At 42.6% G+C, this 20,443-nt stretch overlaps 1 protein-coding gene across 5 annotated transcripts in view; it reads left to right on the forward strand.

The window, feature by feature from the left end:
• LOC127666603 (baculoviral IAP repeat-containing protein 1b-like) overlaps nt 1-20,443 on the forward strand; it is a 166,774-nt gene that overhangs the window by 109,016 nt on the left and 37,315 nt on the right. For 3 of the 5 annotated variants that reach the window (XM_052159524.1, XM_052159525.1, XM_052159526.1), the window contains 4 exons: nt 1,045-1,086; nt 5,383-5,953; nt 14,500-14,619; nt 15,642-15,741. In XM_052159524.1, the coding sequence (XP_052015484.1) occupies nt 5,386-5,953; nt 14,500-14,619; nt 15,642-15,741 (788 nt within the window). In that variant the 5' untranslated portion in view covers nt 1,045-1,086; nt 5,383-5,385. Of the gene's footprint in view, nt 1-1,044; nt 1,087-5,382; nt 5,954-10,271; nt 10,354-11,195; nt 11,248-14,499; nt 14,620-15,641; nt 15,742-20,443 lie in introns of those variants that run through there. The other 2 variants (XM_052159523.1, XM_052159529.1) reach the window with 2 other exon arrangements.

Genomic DNA, 20,443 nt, shown 5'->3' on the forward strand with positions numbered 1-20,443 from the left:
GAGTTTACATATTTTTTCCTTGAATGGTCCAGTTCTTTTATTTTATCTACTATTCTAATATCTACTATTAGAATAGTCCTGATATTCTACTTCTATTTGATTTTCTATTGTTAAGTCTTCAATTTTTTATTAGATATATTCTTTATTTACATTTCAAATGTACCCTTTCCTGGTTTCCCCCCTCCAAAAAAACCCTAATGCACCCCCCCCCTCTCCCTGCTCAACAATTCACCCATTCCTGCTTCCCTGTCCTGGAATTTCCCTATACTGGGGCATCCAGCCTTCTCAGGACTAAGGCCCTCTCCTCCCTTTGATGTCCAACAAGGCCATCCTCTGCTGAATATGCATCTGGAGCCATGGGTCCCTCCATGTATACTCTTTGGTTAGTGTTTTAGCCCCTGGGAGCTCTGGAGGTACATATTGTTTTTCCTACTAGACCCCTTAAAGTCTTTGATTTAACTTAGCTGAGAAGCACCATTTCATTGTACAGATGATTCAAAATATTTGAAACTCAAGAGAAAGTGCCAGTTAACCATATAACCACTAGAAGGGGCTGGTTAACTGAAAGAAAACAAGATCTAACATAAATGACAAAATTCCTAGCATTTACTTGGGTTGCTCTTAAAAAAAATCCCAACTTACAAAGTTAATTTACTAAATACCAGATAAAGAAAGTGACAAGTATTGGCTAAGTTCCTTGAGAAAGGACATATTTTGAGAAGTCTGTAAATTCTTGTTTTCAAGGTTACTGGGCTTGGGTGGGGTGGATGTTAGTGAGAAGGAGATTTAAGTGTGGCTTTGAATGATAGCATGCTCTTTGAGAACTTCAAGTAGCCATTGTCCAATGGGTCCTGATGGAGCCACATAACCTGTTTCAAGGAAGTGTCAGCTACTTGAGCCTCACAATTCATGCCTGTGACCCCAGATGACCCCTGTGACTGGGATGCTGGGCTAGGAATCCATGGACACTCCTTCTTCCCTTGGGAAATCAGGTTATTCCTGTAAGAGAGACACAAAGTTCTGATATGTGAAATCTCATTGCAGGAAACCATCTGAGGAAGAAGCAGGAGCCTGACTGAATTAAAGGTAAAAGGACCTCAGGTGACCATTAGCCAGTGCCAGTGCCTGACAGACACCAAAATCCTTAAGAGATGCATGTGGTTGACTCGGCAATTCTTATTTCAGAAATTTACTCTGAGGAAACAAGAAAAGTGTGGGGAAAATGTATTGATATTACTTTAAGAACATTGAACACTAAATTTATTTTCATTTATGAAGAAAAAGGGGGCAATGGCTTAAATGTTGTACATTAGGGGAGTAATTAAGAGATCAAGAAGTATTAACAAGGGCTGGAGAGATGGCTAAGTGGTTAAGGGCACTCACTGGCTGCTCTTCCACAGGTCAAGAGTTCAATTCCCAGCAATCACATGGTGGCTCACAACCATATGTAATGGGATCTGATGCTTTCTTCTGGCATGCAGGTGTATGTGCAGATAGAGTACTCATAGACATAAAAATAAATAAAATCTTTTTTGAAGGACTTAGCGAACTTGAAAACTGGAAGAAGCAGAGAGTAAGATGTTTGGATCAGTGTGTAAAAGTCTTAGGAGCCTGATGAATTGAGTCGATCCCTGTATCCCACTGCAGAGGGAGGTTGGAAAGAAATGAAGCAACCTCCAAAAGGCCTCAAATGAGCTCTGTGGTCTGCGTGCATCTGCACTCACAGCACACACACACATATGCACTCGCACTTCACATACACTCACCCACACTCACATTCACAATCATACACATTCACACACACACATACACACCCACATACACACACACATACACACACATATACACCCACACACACCCACATATATACACACACATACACACACACACACACACACACACACACACACATCCGTACATGACATGTTGCCAGAGAAAGTGGAATTCTTTTTTAAAGGTTTTTTAGTTTATAACAAAAACAAAATTAAAAGGACTCAGAAGGAATCTTGGGGACCGTTTTATTAGAGTTTGAGGGGGAAACCACAGGGCAGACCTGTTGTAAATCTTGGCAGCTGCCAGGAAGAAAGGGGTGGGGAAGACAGGGCGTGCCTTTGAGAGTGGATCCAAGAAACAGGCAGGTTCAACAGTGAAGGTCAGTGAGCATCTGCGTGGAGAGAGGGCAGGGAGTCTGCAGAGAAACAGGAAGACTGGGGTGTCAGGAAAAGCATGCTTAGATTTGAACTGGTGTGAGAGAAAGAGACAGAAAGCTGAGCACAAGTTACTCTTTTAACTCAGAATTCAGAACAGCAGGCAGGGTTAGCACCTTCCTGGTGGAAGCCACTGTGGGTGGTGGCAAGGTTGTGGGGTGGGGGGGTTCTGAGAAGTATATGTTCTCCCCAAGGGGATAAGTATTCCTCCCATCTTTTCAGCTTGTCTTCAGGTAAATTGGGTGTGGACTCCTGGCCAGGTGAATCATTGGCCTAGCCAACTTAACTCCTAATGGAGAAGACAAGGATAAACGACTTTACTAGTCTCTATTAGCTACCTAGAATTGACATATCCGCAAGGGTTAGGACCCTGGAATCATTTAGTAGTTGGTGTCAGATAAGTCTGGCTATTTCTGGCTTAAGTATTTCCTTGAAACTACTGGTTTGCTGTCACCTGCCTTCGAAGTGCCCCCGAGCAGCTTGTAACCTCTGTTCTTACCTAAAATACAATGGAAAACCAGGCATGGTGATGGAGGCCTGTTAGCTTAGCACTCCAGATGGAGAAAGAATAAGATACACATATGATGCTAACCTGGTCTCTATATTATATTCTAGGTTAGTCAGGGATATACAGTGAGCCATTGTCTCAAAAAACATAAACAAAACTAGCTGGGTGATAGTGGCAAAGTATGACTTTAATCTGAGCAACACTGAAGCAGAGGCAGAGGCTGAGGCTGAGGCTGAGGCTGGGGCTGAGGCTGAGGCTGAGGCTGAGGCTGAGGCTGGGGCTGGGGCTGGGGCTGAGGCTGAGGCTGAGGCAGCTGAATCTTTGTGACTTTGAGACCAACCTAGTCTACAGAGTGAGTTCCAGGACAGCCAAGGCTACACAGTGAAATTCCGTCTCAGAAAATCAAAAACAACAACAAAATAAAAGTAAACAAAACCAAAACGCTGGGAGTGTTGCTCAGTGGTGGGCACCTGCTTAGTGTACACTAGGCCTTGGGCTCATTCCTACCGGCACGCATAGCTAAAACTCAGTACATCCCAGATATTTGTCAGTTTTACAATGTAGCTTGTAGCCAAGTAAAAAGTATTTTATCTATTTTACAGCAGCAGTCTCAACAATTATGAGTCAGAACAGGGAATTGGGTGAAGAAAGAGGTTCCAGAGATTAACACAGTGGGTGGAAGACTGGAAGCCCTTCCCACCTGGGCCTCACTCAACCAAGGGAGCATGCACAAGAAGAGCTAGCTTTGTAAGATCATTGGGAGGCACACACTGTGCAAATATCACAGAAAATGGCAAGCAGAGCCACTTCCTTCCTCTCTTAGAGCCAGGTCATAGTCCAGACACGGTGCGATCCTGAGCTCATCACTATCTCCCCTTTAATAGATGTCTCCACCCTGTAACTATCCACATGCTCTGAGCATCCCATTGTAAGAAGTAGTAAGAACCTGTAGACCTCAGTAGCTACTTCCCAGACTCAAAGTATGGGCCTGAAACAGGGGCATCTGAAGGTCAAAGGCAGCACTAAGCCTGGAAAGTGAACACAATGAAAACAATGGTTTTAGGGGGTTTTGCAGTTGAATGGGTCTGCTCTTGCAAAGGAATCCATTTTGATTCATGGCCCCGAGGCCAGGCTATTCACAACCACCAGTAACTGCAGCTCCTGGGGACCTAACACCTTTTCCGGACTATATGCTTCCATACACATAGTTTAAAATAAAATCTTCAGGGGCTGGAAAGATGGCTCAGCATTTACAAGCTACTCTTCCCAAAAGTCCTTAATTCAATTATCAGCAATGACATGGTGACTCATAACTGTAATGGAACCTGATACCCTCTCCTGGAAGGTCTAAGACAGCAACAGGATACTCATATACATACAATTAAAAGAATAAATGAATAAAAATAAAATAAAATCTTCCAGAATAACTTTAACTGAATGATATTATCAAATTGTCACTGTTGGGATATATAATTGTGTGTATGTTTTTCTTTAACACACATAGCAAACATCTCCCACATTCTACATGGTCTCCATAGCTCACACTTGGAGTTGGCATGGTCATCCACGCCTATAAACACCCCAGCATCAGAGAGGCTGAGATGCTGGCTTATATTGCTCCAGGTTCTCTGCCGCCTGTATCAGAGTTGGAGTTGGAAATAGAGACTCATATAAAATTTGTACAAGATAACCTTAACTGGGAGGAAACAATGGCACATAATCACCTTCAAGACTGATATTCAACAACCTAACCAAGAGTTAAGGCCTAATGGGCCTAATTATTATTTAGGGGTTTCTTTTCTGGGGCTCAGGAGAAGGAAAGGTTAGTTACCAAGTAAGGGCCCTCTGTTTCAATGGACAAGTTTGAACTTTGTAAGTCCTTGCATGTCACTTCCCAGAGTGTGTGTGTGTGATTTTAATCATATATGTGCCTAAGGAGATGGAAAACAGGGCATTTCAAAACCAGTGTAGGCCTGATGAGCCTTTCCAATCCTTCTATCCCAATACATTGGGAATACACTTGAGTGGGGACTGTCTAAATTTAATTGTTGCTAGGCCCAAGGAGACCTATAGTATTGTTCAGAGATGAGACTACATATAGCTCGATGCACACTGGGTTCTAAAGGATGGGAATGTAAGGTGAAGAAGGACTTCAGATACCAAGCACATTGTTACAAAACCAAATAGGGTTCCAGACTACACAATCTACTCTGTTTATCAGCTTCAGCTTTAAATTATGGGCTAGAATGGGCTCCATGCAAGACTCCAAGAAAAATAAGCATGCCCTCAAGCTAAAGGACACTTGGCAAGGTTTCATGGAGTCTGGTCCCTCTGTCTGATTCATTGCCAGTCCTTGATGCCTAGCTCACACACTGCTTGACACACTGGTAGGTGCTTAGCATATACTTGCTGACTAAGTAGGTAAATATTGATGTTTCATAACAAAGTAACTTCTTTCTGTCTTTCACAAATGGATGTCAGAGGTCAACATACAAGAGTTGCTCATCTCCTCCCTACCCTGTAAGACCGGGCAGCAGACTGACGTCATCAGGCTTGGGCGAGCCTCTGTACTCACTGAGTCATCCTTCTGGCCCTGAGACACAATTCTTTATGTATAATAATAAAAACACTACAGACACCAACCATCCACTTTCCTTTCTCATTTAGGAAATGGCAGCCCAGGGTGAAGCCTTTGAGGAGAAAATTTGCGAGTTTGACGATGACTTGGTCTCTGAGTTCTCTGCTCTTCTCAGAGTAGATGTGCTTCAGATCTTAAAGAGACAACAAGAAGAAGACCATAAAACACGGATGAAAATGAAGAAAGGTTTTAACTCACAGATGCGCAGTGAAGCCAAACGACTAAAGACTTTTGTGACCTATGACACATTCAGAACATGGACGCCACAGGAGATGGCAGCTGCTGGGTTTTACCACACAGGTGTGAAACATGGGGTCCAGTGCTTCTGCTGTAGCTTAATCCTCTTTTCCACCAGACTCAGGAAACTCCCCATAGAGAGCCACAGGAAATTACGACCAGAATGTGAGTTCCTTCTGGGCAAAGATGTTGGCAACATTGGCAAGTATGACATCCGGGTGAAGAGTCCAGAGAAGACGCTGAGAGGTGACAAAGCAAGGTACCATGAGGAGGAGGCCAGACTGGGGTCCTTTGAGGACTGGCCATTTTATGCCCATGGAACATCACCACGTGTACTCTCAGCAGCTGGCTTTGTCTTTACAGGTAAATGGATTCCATTTTGTGAGGTTTTCTGTAAAATATAAAGTTTAGTTTTTTTCTTTAAAAAAAATTATGTATTTGCGTGTGTCTGGAGGGGGTTACACTAAGAGTGCGGGTGTCCATGGAGTCTAGAAAACAGATCTCCTGGAACAGTGGTGACAAGGGGTTGTCAACTGCCTGAGGTGGGTGCTGGGAACCAAATTCTAGTCCACTGCAAGAGTCTTTTTAACAACTGAGGCATCTTTCCAGCCTCTTTATTTCTTCTTCTTCTTCTTCTTCTTCTTCTTCTTCTTCTTCTTCTTCTTCTTCTTCTTCTTCTTCTTCTTCTTCTTCTTCTTCTTCTTCTTCTGCTTCTGCTTCTGCTTCTGCTTCTCCTTCTCCTTCTCCTTCTCCTTCTCCTTCTCCTTCTCCTTCTCCTTCTCCTTCTCCTTCTGCCTCTGCCTCTGCCTCTGCCTCTGTCGCTTCTGCTTCTGCTTCTTCTTCTGCTTCTTCTGCTTCTTCTTCTGCTTCTTCTTCTGCTTCTTCTTCTGCTTCTTCTTCTGCTTCTTCTTCTTCATTGTCATCGTCGTCTTCTTCTTCTTCTTCTACTACTACTATTACTATTACTTCCTCATCATCATCCTCTTCTTCCTCTTCTTCCTCTACTACTTCTTCCTCCACCTCCTCATCCTCTTCTTCATCCTCTTCCTCTTCTTTTTCTATTTTTTCTTCCCCATCCTCCTCTCCTTCCTCCTTTTCTTCTTCCTCCTTCTTCCCCTTCTTCCTCTTCCTCGTCCACTTCTTTTGCCTCTTCTGTTACTACTACTGATTATTAATCATTCCTTATTTGTGAACTGTGTTATATTAGATATGATATCTTGTTCATTAAACATCAACTTTAATCATTTTATTTCCAACTTTAATTTACTTTTAGTTTAGCATTATTAGTTTACTAAATATGTATAAGATAAAAGGTTTTCTATAAATGTGTAACTTAGAAGATATTAACTGCAAAGTGTAGCTCATTACTGGAGGACTAACTTAGCACGTGAAAGGCCATTGGTTTAGTCCCAGTACTAGAAAACACAAATAAACAGATTCCTGCAAGCACCAGCTCTGGTAATAAGATCCTGAACATGGACCACGAGATAGCTCGATTCTACTGACTTCTAGTTTCAAGAACGTTGCTCCTCATATATTTCCTTGATTCATTTAATTTCTGTAGTTTTGAAAGGATCTTGTTTTTTACTTGTTTAGCCCCATGAGGCAAGCTGCCTTCCAGAACACTACACTTTGAAATTCCTCAGCCACAGGCAGGTGGTAGAGCAGATGTGAATGACAATTGCAGCAACATCTGCAGTGTGCTGGGTACCAATGTATGCTATGCATGGGCTAAGCACTAATTCTAATTCAACCAAGTTTGCTGTCCCCCCACATTTCATAGTTGAGTTACTGAGGCTCAAAGAGAGAAATGTGCCTCCATTTTTATAGAAACGACATGGCCACAGCAACTCCAGCTGGTCCTAGTCTTTGCTTCTCCATCACTTTGGTCCTGAAAGCTAAGAGCTAACACTGTCTGAGAGAAGATAGCATGTTGAGGGCTGTGTATGTGGAGGATGGCCATGACTGGGGAATAGAGGTCCAGGGCAGTGGGACTGTGGACAGGGATTCAGCCAGAGAGGCCATGGAAAGGACAGGCATGCCGGAGTCTGTCTTGTTCTGACAGTGTGATCAGCTCCAAGACACAGCTGGTGCCATTACCAGGCAGTCAAAGCCTTTCGTGCATCTGCAGGTAAAAGGGACACTGTGCAGTGTTTCTCCTGTGGTGGATGCTTGGGAAACTGGGAAGAAGGAGACTCAGGACCTCCGCCTTGAACCTACAATAAATTGTCCATTCCCAGTTTATTACCTTTAGTTACCAGATAGTGGCCTCATTCCTGACCTAAAATGAATGTTTTCCTTGATTGTAAACTTGCTCCAAGCCTGTTTTCCTAGTGTAATTAGCCTGTGACACATGAAAGTTTACAGAGTCCTATTTGCAGCTTTTATTATATATGAGGTTAGAGATTACTTGTATAAATGTAAGAGTTCTATAAAACATCATCAAGAGTTATGAAATTATCAGTTTTTCTGAAATCACCAACTTGTCTAAACAGCATTACTACACAAAAGTACAACTTCACATTGATACTGCAGATCTGTCCAACAGAGTAGGTAAATACCAGCAAATCATTAAGCAATTTAATAGTGTCAGGAAAGGCATATCAGCAGCAAGAAGCAATCCTAGGATGAAGTCTCCGGGGACCTTGCCTCTCAGACCACACCGATTGCAGCCATGCAAAATGGTGGGCCATTTCCAGAAAACTCTCTTGCTTGTTGTAGCCTTTTCTAGATGGGTTCTGTCACCTACTGGGCCATCTCCCCAGACCCACCTTTTTATTTTTAGCAATTGGAGTGATGGGTTATGTGCATGTTATTGCCAGTACACTCGGAGGACAGAGGTATTCTCCTCCTCCTTAGAGCTACAGTTACTGTGGCTGCCCAAACTAGGTGATGGGCACTGAACTCATGTACATTAATCATCTGCAAGTACATTAAGTACATTCTATCCAGGCTACCGAACAGTTATTAAATGTTCGTTTGTTGTCCCAATACTACAATTTGTCTTGTCAAGTAGCAGTTTCATGACTTAACCTTAACTAAGGAGTGAGGTAATCTGCACAGGAGTGGAAATGATGTATAACTGAAAGGGGAAGGAAAAAAACAGCCTTTAAAAGATTTCAAGTGGTTCACATCCTGAGGGATACACACAGAATGAAAATGGTTGCTGCAGAAAGCGGCACAGGCCTGTAATCCCAGCTTTAGGAAAGTGGACACTGGAGAATTGGGAGTTCAAGACCATCTTATGATTTGAAAAAAATGGCAAGAGGACCAGGTCCTGGATCACCTCACACCAGTGCCACAAACAAGTGTGTTTTATTTTGGACATTCAGAGTTTGTTACTGCTGCTTAGAAAATGAAGAGCATTTAACTTATTTTTGATAATGTGTTTAGTGGTGTGGGTCTGATGCCTGTGGTTTCTGTTTCTGCCACATCAACATTCGTTCTTTTAACTACTTTTCAAACTTCCATTATGGAAATTACACAGAAAACAGAGGAAGTATGGTGGGCACCTCTCAGAAGCTGGCCTAATGGTGTTTCACCATTTCCCAGCATCCCAGTGGAACAGTAATGATTGGGTTACGTCAAAGTAAATTCCAGCTAACACATGGTTCCACTTATTCATTTAGCATATAGCTTTAAATCATGACTTTAAAAAAAGCCACACTATTGTTATGTCTCCTAAAAGAGATAACCATTAATGTCTAATACCATTAAATATCATAGCCAGTATTCAAATGCCCTCTCCCTCTGCCTCTTATGATATTTACATTGATTTAGTGTGTGTGTGTGTGTGTGTGTGTGTTTCACCCTCTACTTACTTACTGTGAATCAATCTCTTTGATTCTATTGCATATTTTCTTCAAGAAAAGAACAGCAGGATGTTGTATTATATACCTACAGTGTTGAACCTCAGGTGGGTGGATTGCTTGAGGTCCAGACTTTGGCATCACCATCACAACACAGGAAGACCCTGTCTTGAAATAAAAAATTAAAATAATGATAAGGGCTGTCCTGCTTTGCTTTCTGTTGCTGTGAAAAACAGCATAACCAAAATCAATCTGAGGAGGAAAGGGTTAATTTGGCTTACACAAACAGATTACAATCTTCCACTGAGGGGTTTCAGGGAACATAAGCAAGAACAAACAGGAACAATGAAGGAACATTGCCTGTTGCTCTGCTCCCAGGCTCATGCCCAACTCTCTCAGGCCTCCCGAGACAACCTTCTCAGGAGTGACACCGCCCATAGTGGGCTCAGCCCACCCACATAAATCATTAGTCAAGAGAATGCCCCACGGACTCACCTCCAGGCCAGTCTAATGGAGGTATTTTCTCAGATGAGGTCCCCTCTTCTCAGATGACACTAGCTTATGTCAAATTGACAAAAAACAAACAAAAAACAAAAAACAAAAAAAACTAGTCAGCACAAGGTATGATGTTTAAATAATGATGTATTTTGTCATTAGTATATTTTAAAGTTTTTTAACAGCATGATATTAATCCTCATGAGTCCTGACATTTTTACTGAAGCACCAAATTCAACAATTTGATGTGTTTTTAGCAAATATTTATTGCAATATAGATAATGTTCATTGCAATATTGGAATATTGGGGATATTTTTCATTAATATAGATATTGTCAATATTGGGGGGTAAATTTTAAACATATTTTTAATCCTAGATGTGAATTTCTTAAAAGTAAGAAGTCCCCAGAGGAAATTGCCCAATATGTAAAAAACTACGAGGGATTTCTTCATGTAACGGTAATCTACAACAGACACATTTTGTTTCCAATAGTGTATGTTCTTTACCTAATAACATATGAATTGTCAGGGTGAGGGTAAGTCTTTGTTTTTCCGATGGATTCTGTGTCTTTCGCCCTTTCTCTTCTCCATCATCTTGTCTGCAGAGAGGAAAACAGAAATCCTGTTGTCTTGCTAAGCTGGAACCACTTAGACTTGGTTTTCCACGCTGCCTGTGGGTGGCTTCTGCCTCCTTCATCTTCCCTCTGACCCAGGCCACGCCCCTAGCATCCATCTGCTGCCTCCACCTGGAAGCCAGACTCAGTCCTCTGTGGCACCTGGCAGAGGCAGGGCAGGCAGGATGCCTCCTGCAGCTAGGCCTTTAGAGTCAAACTAGTGAGGACAACCTAGAGGTGGGCAGTGGGAAACACAGCCCAAACTGAAGCCAAAGGAGGCTGTATTGACTGACTTAGGAGCAGCCTCTGCAGGCAGCATGGCTGAAAGTCTGGATGCAGCTCTCTCAGAGGGAGAGCTGCTAAGTTGGAGAGGTCCTTCTGAGGTGAGCCCTCTTCCTGTGTCTCAGTTGCTTGTGCGTCAAATACATGTGTGTGTAACTGCAGTTCTGTTTTTGAGCTGGGGGTCTGGTACGAGCAGCCCTGAGAAAGTTTCCATTTCACCGATGTTTGGAACTACATAAGAATCCCCAAATCAGTGAAAATCAAACCAAAATTAAAGGACTGTTTTGCCCAAATTCTGCTGCTCTAATGAAACTTGACTTCAATGAGGGAACTTCTTCAGCTTCAGCTCACAGATTTATTATATTTCATAAGGTAATCAGTCGATAACCAAATTTCTTTCTGCAGGGAGAACATTTTGTGAATTCCTGGGTCAGAAGAGAACTACCTATGGTATCAGGTAAAACTCCAGACACATTTCAAACACTGATTGTTTCTCTCTTTTGTGTTCTCTCTCTCTCTCTCTCTCTCTCTCTCTCTCTCTCTCTCTCTCTCTCTCTGTGTGTGTGTGTGTGTGTGTGTGTGTGTGTCCTTGTTTGGAAGCCAGACAAGGTCATCAGGTCCCTTGGAGGTGGAGTGACAGGCATTTGTGAACTGTCTGATGTGGATGCCGGGAACTGGACTCAGGACCTCTGGAAGAGCCGTCTGTGCTCTTAACTGCTGAGCCATCTCTTCAGTCCTTCTTTAAGACTTATCTCCATAAGTGATTTCTCTATTATGGAATGACTTTGTTTTGCTTTTGTTCTTACTTTATGAGCAGGAGAGATGGTTAATGCACTTGCTGCTCTTGGAAACGACTCAAGTTCAGTTCCCAGCACACTCTGGCAAGTCACAACTCTGCAAATCCATTTCTAGAGGATCCAGTATCTTCCTCTGACTTCTATGGCCACTTCACATGTGTGGTGCAGGCAAACATGTAGATAAAAATAAAGCAAATTTTAAAAGTAAATTAAAATATACACACTCATTTACTTAGTATTGTCTGTGCATGTCCATGGGTCCCATGTGTGAAGGTGTGGAAGTCAGAGGACAACTTATGAGATTTGGTTCTCTCCTTCTCCCAAGAGGGAATTAGTTTGGAGGTCATTAGGTTTGGTGGCAAGCTTCTATACCATGGAGGTGTTCATTAAGTGGCTCAGTCTTTAGTGTAGGTAAGCAGAACTAACTATGTAGTGTTGCTGCTGTAATGGATGCTTCCCTTCAAACAACTAAAATTTTGGATAAAATGTTTTGGAAGCAATTCTTAGGTCACCCCCAACCCACTCTGGCCTCAAAGCAAATGAACCTTGAACCTTTGGTCCTCCTGCTGAGAGCTAGGACGGAGCTTCTCAGGTGCTGGGGGTGGAAGCAAGTAGATGGAGAGGACACTACCTACCAAGCTCCACCCCCAGTCCCCAAAGCATCCTTCAATGGCCCCGTGTGCTGTGAAGAAGATGGGGAATGTTCACAATAAAGTGAGGTGACAGGCCTGAGGACATCACCTGCTTGCCCAGCATGGGCGAGGTCCTCTGGTTCCATGTCAGTACCCATGGACAACAAAACCTTAGTGTTAGGAATTTAGGTCAGTACAGCAAGTAGGACAGGCTCGGAGTTCAGGCTCAGCAGAGGTCAGGGACCTGAGGACAAGGGCAAGTGGACAGGATGAAAGCAACCATATACAGTAAGAATTCTATGGTTGACTGTGTAGGATTTCTCACTCCTGTAATCGCTGCTCATGGAAGGAGGAGCTTATGACCAGGTTGGGCTAGGATGTTGGGTTAGAGGCCAGCATAGGCTATGTGAGGTTAGTGCCAAGTGCAGAGATCCTTGCCTGCAAGCCCAGCACTAAGAAAGATGAGGTGGAAATATCGTCAAGTTGAAGGATAGATAGCTTACTTCATAGCGAACCATTGTGACCCTCTCAAATAAACCTGGGGTTGAAGGGATATCTCAGATGTTAAGAGAACTTGCTGTTCCTGCAGGGGACTTAAGTTCATTGCTAAGTGTCTGCATAATCATAAATATGGTCATAATCATAAATATGGTACATATGCACACATATGGGCAAAACACTCATGCATACATACTTCAGTATATGTACATGTGTGCGCACACACACACACACACACACACATACACATACTCACACAGAAGGATAGCATCCTTCTGTCTAAAACCATTTTCCAGTACCTTGCTAAAACAAGAAACATAAAGGGAAAAAGGAGAAGCAGCCAGTGTTCGCTCTCTAGGTTTTTGGAAAGCATAGCTGTTTCTTTGACCACCAATGCAAGTGTCCACAAGAAGGGTAATATTGTAGACACAGGGAATGGGCTATTCAATGTTCATTGTTACCATAGAAAAACTGGCAGAGTCCACAGTGTTACCCAGCATGCTCTTGTCATTGTTAAACAAGCAAGTTAAGGGCAGGAATCCTGGCAGAGACTGACTGAGGGCATTGAGTATATTAGGATCTCTAAGGGTCAGGGCAGGAGCATTGAGTGCAGAGTACTTTCCTTGCAAACACAAGGCTTTGAATTCTGTCTACAGAACCATGTGACAAAATCTGGGTGCCATTGTTCATTTGTGATCCAAGGCTGGGGAGGTAGAGACATGGATCCTGGAGTTCTACAACCTAGCCTGGGAAGTGAGACACCCTCCCTAACAACCAGAGAGAATCAGTGAAGGGTGTCCTCTGACTTCCACAGGCATGAGTCCATACATGCACATATTCCTTCATACACATGAGCACACAGAGAAATGTATGTTCTGAGACAGCTTCCTGAGATAGGTGAAGAGATCAGGTCATGAAGGAAGCCAAGGAAAGACTGGAGTGCCAGCCTGCTCCAACCAGAGAGCACCCTGTGAGCACTAAGGAAAGCTGTAGAACCTGTTCCCTATGACCTCATGCCTTAGGAGAAGGCAAACCTAAAATAAAATAAAGATTTATAGACTGTAAAAATCATTTTGTAGAGAATTACATTAATGCATAGTATTCTCTATGCCAAAGAAATACTTAAAGCAAAAGGAAAACAATCCTGATCTGGGGTTATGTGTGAATACAAGCAAGGTTTCAACTTGAGAAACTTGTGAGACCAAGGTAAGGGCATTGTAATTATCAAGTCCTCACAACATGGGAAATGCAGGAGTCAGTGTCCAGAGGCCAGGAGGAGGTAGAAAGTCTAATGGAGATCCCCACACTCCAGTCTGGTCATCTCAAAGAGTAAGCCATCAAAATGATTGTTTGTAAGTCACAGGGAAAATTACTTAAATCTTGAAACTGACTGTGGAAAGAGGAATTGCCTCTTAATTTTGTTGTATCCTGATACTCCGTGGTCAAGAGACAGTCTTATCACATTGATCACACAAAGAGACAAATGAAATGAGTACAATTCCCCAGTCTTTGCTGTTCTGCTCCTGGAGTTCTAACAGAGTCATTCTTGTATCTTTTCCTCCTTCCTGCTCTTCTAACCACCTGCAGTTTTGACACAGCATGAATCATCAGATCTACCCACACACACACAGACACACACTCACATGTGCACACATAGAGACCTATACATACACACAGGCACACACAGAGACACATGTGTGTGCACACATGCATAGACACACACAGCTAACCTGAACTTTCCTATCAAAGCCTCCTTGTCTCACCTCCATGTTTTATTCCAAGCTTACGGCAATGACAGCGTCTTCGCTAATGAAGAACTAAGGATGGACACGTTTAAGGACTGGCCCCACAACTCACCTATGGCTGTTGAAGCTCTGGTCAAAGCAGGCCTTTTCTACACAGGTGAGTCAGGTCTTTCTGTATGCATAAGTGTGGTGTGGTGTGGTGTGTGTGTGTGTGTGTGTGTGTGTGTGTGTGTGTGTGTGTGTGTGTGTGTGTTTGCCTGCATCTAAATATGTGTGCCACATGGATGCATGCTGCCCTCAGAGGACAGACAGTGGTAGATCCTGGTACCTGAGTTACAATTGGCTGTGAGCCATCATGTGAGCCCTAGAACCAAACCTGTCTCCTTTGCAAGAGCAATCACTGCTCTCATGTTGAGCATCTCCTTAGAGTCAGTATTTTCTGTGGACCACATATTCGAATCCTCTTGCTTCTTTCTTTAGTCTTCATCATTTGTCACAAATCTCTTTGGGGCTCATAAGACCTTCAGTTTCCCATAGTTCCCGCAGTGTTCAGCCTCTGAACCTGGGGATTCTGCAGCCACTTTATCTAACAGACATATTCCACTGGCTCAGATGATCTTCTTACCACATGGTCTTAGTGCTTTATCTCCTGTTGCCAGTTCAAGTCTCATGGATGATGTGCTTCTACTTCTAGTTAAATATAGCTGTCAATGATGTGAGGAGAGTCAAGTGAGTCTTCACAACCTAGCTTGCAGAAAGACTTCTAAATTAGTTCTTCTGCCCCACCCCAGCTATGAGTATATTCTTTCTGATTTACTCAGTAGGCAATTGCTTTTCAGTTGCCGGTGTCTGTGAATATCCAGTATGGCGTTAGTGTCCAGGCCAGACAGAATGTCTGCTCTCATGGAGTTTCTATTCCAGATTCTCTTGAAAAATCATTTAGGATGATGGGTTTATCAAATTATCCAGTGTGTAGGAACATTCAGTGACTATAGCTGATCACTCCAGTGAAGGACCAAGAAAGAGTCCTGTGTGAACTCTTGCCTCCTGCATGGCTTGGCCACAAAATACAACTGGAGGTGAAAGTAGGATTATACTAGATAATCTGGAGTTGTCTTCCTGGGACTTGGCAGCTGTGTGTGCTGTTGAACTGACCCCATTCCTTTCCTTTTTTTCTAGGCAAAAAGGACATTGTCCGGTGTTTTTCCTGTGGAGGGTGTATGGAGAATTGGGCAGAAGGTGACGACCCAATGGAAGATCACACCAAGTTTTTCCCCAAGTGAGCAAAATGAGTTCTGTTGACATGCTTCAACTGTTATTCCCTCCCTGTCTGTGTCTTACCTGTGGATGGTCTCTGTCCACCCTTCTGTTCCCTCTGTGAAGGGCACATCCTCATGGCTTGTCCCTGGCTCCCAGGGCACCCTCCCTGTCCAACTTTTTGCTCTTCATAGTTACATCTTGGTTTTGCTTGGTTCTATATACAGACTTTTAAAGAAACACTCTCTCTAGGTAGCCCCAACAATCATAGAAATGCTATCTAGCCCAGGTAGGACTTGAACCCATGATCCTCCTGTCTCAGCCACCCATGTGCTGGCATTACAGAGGCGTGCCACCCTATCTGGAAACTCTCGCCTTTCCGAATCTTTTGATTACAAACTAGTCTTCCTCTTTTCCTCCTCCTGGAATCCTTTAGTGTTTCCTGTGTCTGCTCTCTGAGATATCCCAAGTGGTTTTCTTTTCTAGTGCTGGGGACAGAAGCACTGACCTGGGCATGCTAGGCAATCCCTTACTAGTGAGTTACTCTCTCCTCCTTTTCTGCCCTTCTTCAAGGTTATTTTCATTTCTCTTCCACACAGGAGACAATTCTAGATGTGTTCAGCTGCAGAATGAAATGTGTTGGTTTTTTACTTATTAGATTTTCAAAGATAAATATCACTACATGTAGTTTGAAACAGATATTTCTGGGCACAGAGGTCTACACATGGAATCCTAGCTCTCAGGAAGTTAAATGAAGAAAACCAGTTTTCTTTTATATTAGGTGCTTTAATATTAATTATTCTAAAATCAATCTATTTTAAACTCCAGCACTTGTAATTAAGGAATAAGAGTCTTTGGCTATGGTATCTCTTGGAAGGCATGAAAACCTGCAAGTGTGTTGGTGTCTCTGCAGTCTCCACAGAAGTGTTCTATGAGTATCCAATTGTTACCAAAAACTGCTCTAAACTAATTTAAGTCTAATTATTAAACATTAAAATGTAAAGTTTTAAATAATTATCTGATCTTGAGATGGAATGGTATTAACATCCTAAATCTTTAAAATATTCTTTTAAAAGTGTTTTAGTAGTGTAAATTAACAATATATAATAGTGATATTTTCACACACACACACACACACACACACACACACACATATATATAAAACAGTGTATAGCAACCATGTTCACCACCATCTTCCCATTACCCTCTTTTATCTTCCTTTGAACACCTTAATTCCCTCCCTTCTAAAATCACTTGTTTCAGACCAGCACAGGACTACATAGCAAGACCTATTATATATATATATATACAATTTCTACCTAATCTTGGAATTAAAAGATGATTTATAGTCCTGGTCATTTCTTAAATAAATTATCTTCTTATTTTAAAAATACTTTTTGATGTATTTGATTTTATGTGCATGGGTGTTTTTTCTGCATGTGTATCTGTGCACTACTTGCATGCCTCATGTCCACAGAGGTCAGAAAGAGGACATTAGATCCCCTAGAACTAGAGTTGCAGGAGGTCGGGAGCTGTCTGATAAGGATGTTGGGAACCAAGCCGGAGTCCTCTGCAGGACCATTAAGTGTTCTGCGCCATTTTTTCAGTGCCCCCCCCTTTTTATTTGGAAGTAGTATGTAGGAAATTGTTGAGAATGCAGGGACCTTCTTCTTAATCCCTGGGATGGTAAGTTGGGAAGCAATCTACTTCAAGCAAAAACTTGGTCTAGAATCTATTGATGGAGTTTTGTCTTAATTACAAACCAGCAGGCTGTTGTGAGTTCCTAATGTAGTTACACGTATGGTTTAAAGGACAATAACAGTAAAGGGCCTATGAGCTAAGCACTGATGTCAGCAAATAAATGTCCCTCGATGCCTTAGAAGGCCCCTGGGGCCACCCCCAAGTCCTAGTTGATATTTGTCCTTCTCATCCATGGGTAAACGTGGTCCAGATTTTCAATTAACTATCCTTTTACCAGATACACACACACACACACAACCACACACATAAACACATGCACACACACACACACACACACACACACGCGAGCACACACAGAGACAGAAACACAGAGACACACCCACACAGAGAGACACATACACACAGACATACAAACGCACAGACATACACACACACTCATAGATACACAGAGACATGCAGAAACAGAGAGACACACACCAAAGATACACACATAGACACACAGAGAGACACACAAACAGACACACATGAACACACAGACACACTCACAAATACACACAGTCACAAAGAGACACTCACAAATACACACACACAGAGAGACACACAGACACAGAGAGACATACACAGACACAAAGAGACACACAAACACACAAGCATGTACACAGACACAGAGAGACACAGAAATACATAGACACACATAGACACAAACATACACACAGACACCCACACCTTTAGCCTTTAGCTTTGCCTCTTCTTCTGGTGTTTATTTCATTTTGTGAGTGTGTGTGTGTGTGTGTGTGTGTGTGTGTGTGTGTGTGTGTGTGTCAGAGAGAGAGACAGAGACAAAGATACAGAGAGAGACAAGATTTTACTATGTCTACAAAGTGAGTTCCAGGGCAGCCAAGTTACACAAAGAAACTTTGTTTCAAAAAAAGGATTTTACTAAGAAGCTGATCTTGATTTGCTACATAGCTCTGACTTTTCTTGAACTCACATGCCTGTCTCATGAATACCAAAGCACAGGCATGTGTTACCATAACACCTGGCTTACCTACTCTTTTTGTTGGGTGAGGTGTGCTGGTACACAGGTCTTTGAGATGGGATCTGAGATAATCCAGGATGACCTCAAACTCAGTATTTAGGGAGGATGATCTTTTTTTTTATTCGATATATTTTTTTATTTACATTTCAAATGATTTCCCCTTTCTAGCCCCCCACTCCCCGAAAGTCCCGTAAGCCCCCTTCTCTCCCCCTGTCCTCCCACCCACCCCTTCCCACTTCCCCGTTCTGGTTTTGCTGAATACTGCTTCACTGAGTCTTTCCAGAACAAGGGGCCACTCTTCCTTTCTTCTTGTACCTCATTTGATGTGTGGATTATGTTTTGGGTATTTCAGTTTTCTAGGTTAATATACACTTATTAGTGAGTGCATACCATGATTCATCTTTTGAGTCTGGATTACCTCACTTAGTATGATGTTCTCCAGCTCCATCCATTTGCCTAAGAATTTCATGAATTCATTGTTTCTAATGGCTGAATAGTACTCCATTGTGTAGATATACCACATTTTTTGCATCCACTCTTCTGTTGAGGGATACCTGGGTTCTTTCCAGCATCTGGCAATTATAAATAGGGCTGCTATGAACATAGTAGAGCATGTATCCTTATTACATGGTGGGGAATCCTCTGGGTATATGCCCAGGAGTGGTATAGCAGGATCTTCTGGAAGTGAGGTGCCCAGTTTTCAGAGGAACCGCCAGATTGCTTTCCAGAGTGGTTGTACCAATTTGCAACCCCACCAGCAGTGGAGGAGTGTTCCTCTTTCTCCACACTCTCTCCAACACTTGCTGTCTCCTGAATTTTTAATCTTAGCCATTCTGACTGGTGTAAGGTGAAATCTTAGGGTTGTTTTGATTTGCATTTTCCTAATGATTAATGAAGTTGAGCATTTTTTAAGATGCTTCTCCGCCATCCGAACTTCTTCAGGTGAGAATTCTTTATTTAACTCTGTACCCCATTTTTTAATAGGGTTGTTCGGTTTTCTGGAGTCTAACTTCTTGAGTTCTTTATATATATTGGATATTAGCCCTCTATCTGATGTAGGATTGGTGAAGATCCTTTCCCAATTTGTTGGTTGCCGATTTGTCCTCTTGATGGTGTCCTTTGCCTTACAGAAACTTTGTAATTGTTTTTTATTATTATTATTCTTCGATATAATTTATTTACATTTCAAATGATTTCCCCTTTTCTAGCCCCCCCACTCCCCGAAAGTCCCGCAAACCCCCTTCTCTTCCCCTGTCCTCCCACCCACCCCTTCCCACTTCCCCGTTCTGGTTTTGCTGAATACTGTTTCACTGAGTCTTTCCAGAACCAGGGGCCACTCCTCCTTTCTTCTTGTACCTCATTTGATGGGTGGATTATGTTTTGGGTATTCCAGTTTTCTAGGTTAATATCCACTTATTAGTGAGTGCATACCATGATTCACCTTTTGAGTCTGGGTTACCTCACTTAGTATGATATTCTCTAGCTCCATCCATTTGCCTAAGAATTTCATGAATTCATTGTTTCTAATGGCTGAATAGTACTCCATTGTGTAGATATACCACATTTTTTGCATCCACTCTTCTGTTGAGGGATACCTGGGTTCTTGCCAGCATCTGGCAATTACAAATAGGGCTGCTATGAACATAGTAGAACATGTATCCTTATTACATGGTGGGGAGTCTTCTGGGTATATGCCCAGGAGTGGTATAGCAGGATCTTCTGGAAGTAAGGTGCCCAGTTTTCGGAGGAACCGCCAGACTGATTTCCAGAGTGGTTGTACAAATTTGCAACCCCACCAGCAGTGGAGGAGTGTTCCTCTTTCTCCACACCCTCTCCAACACCTGCTGTCTCCTGAATTTTTAATCTTAGCCATTCTGACTGGTGTAAGATGAAATCTTAGGGTTGTTTTGATTGGCATTTCCCTAATGACTAATGAAGTTGAGCATTTTTTAAGATGCTTCTCCGCCATCCGAAGTTCTTCAGG

The sequence above is a fragment of the Apodemus sylvaticus genome, chromosome 16, assembly GCF_947179515.1.
Source record: "Apodemus sylvaticus chromosome 16, mApoSyl1.1, whole genome shotgun sequence".
NCBI lineage: Eukaryota > Metazoa > Chordata > Mammalia > Rodentia > Muridae > Apodemus > Apodemus sylvaticus.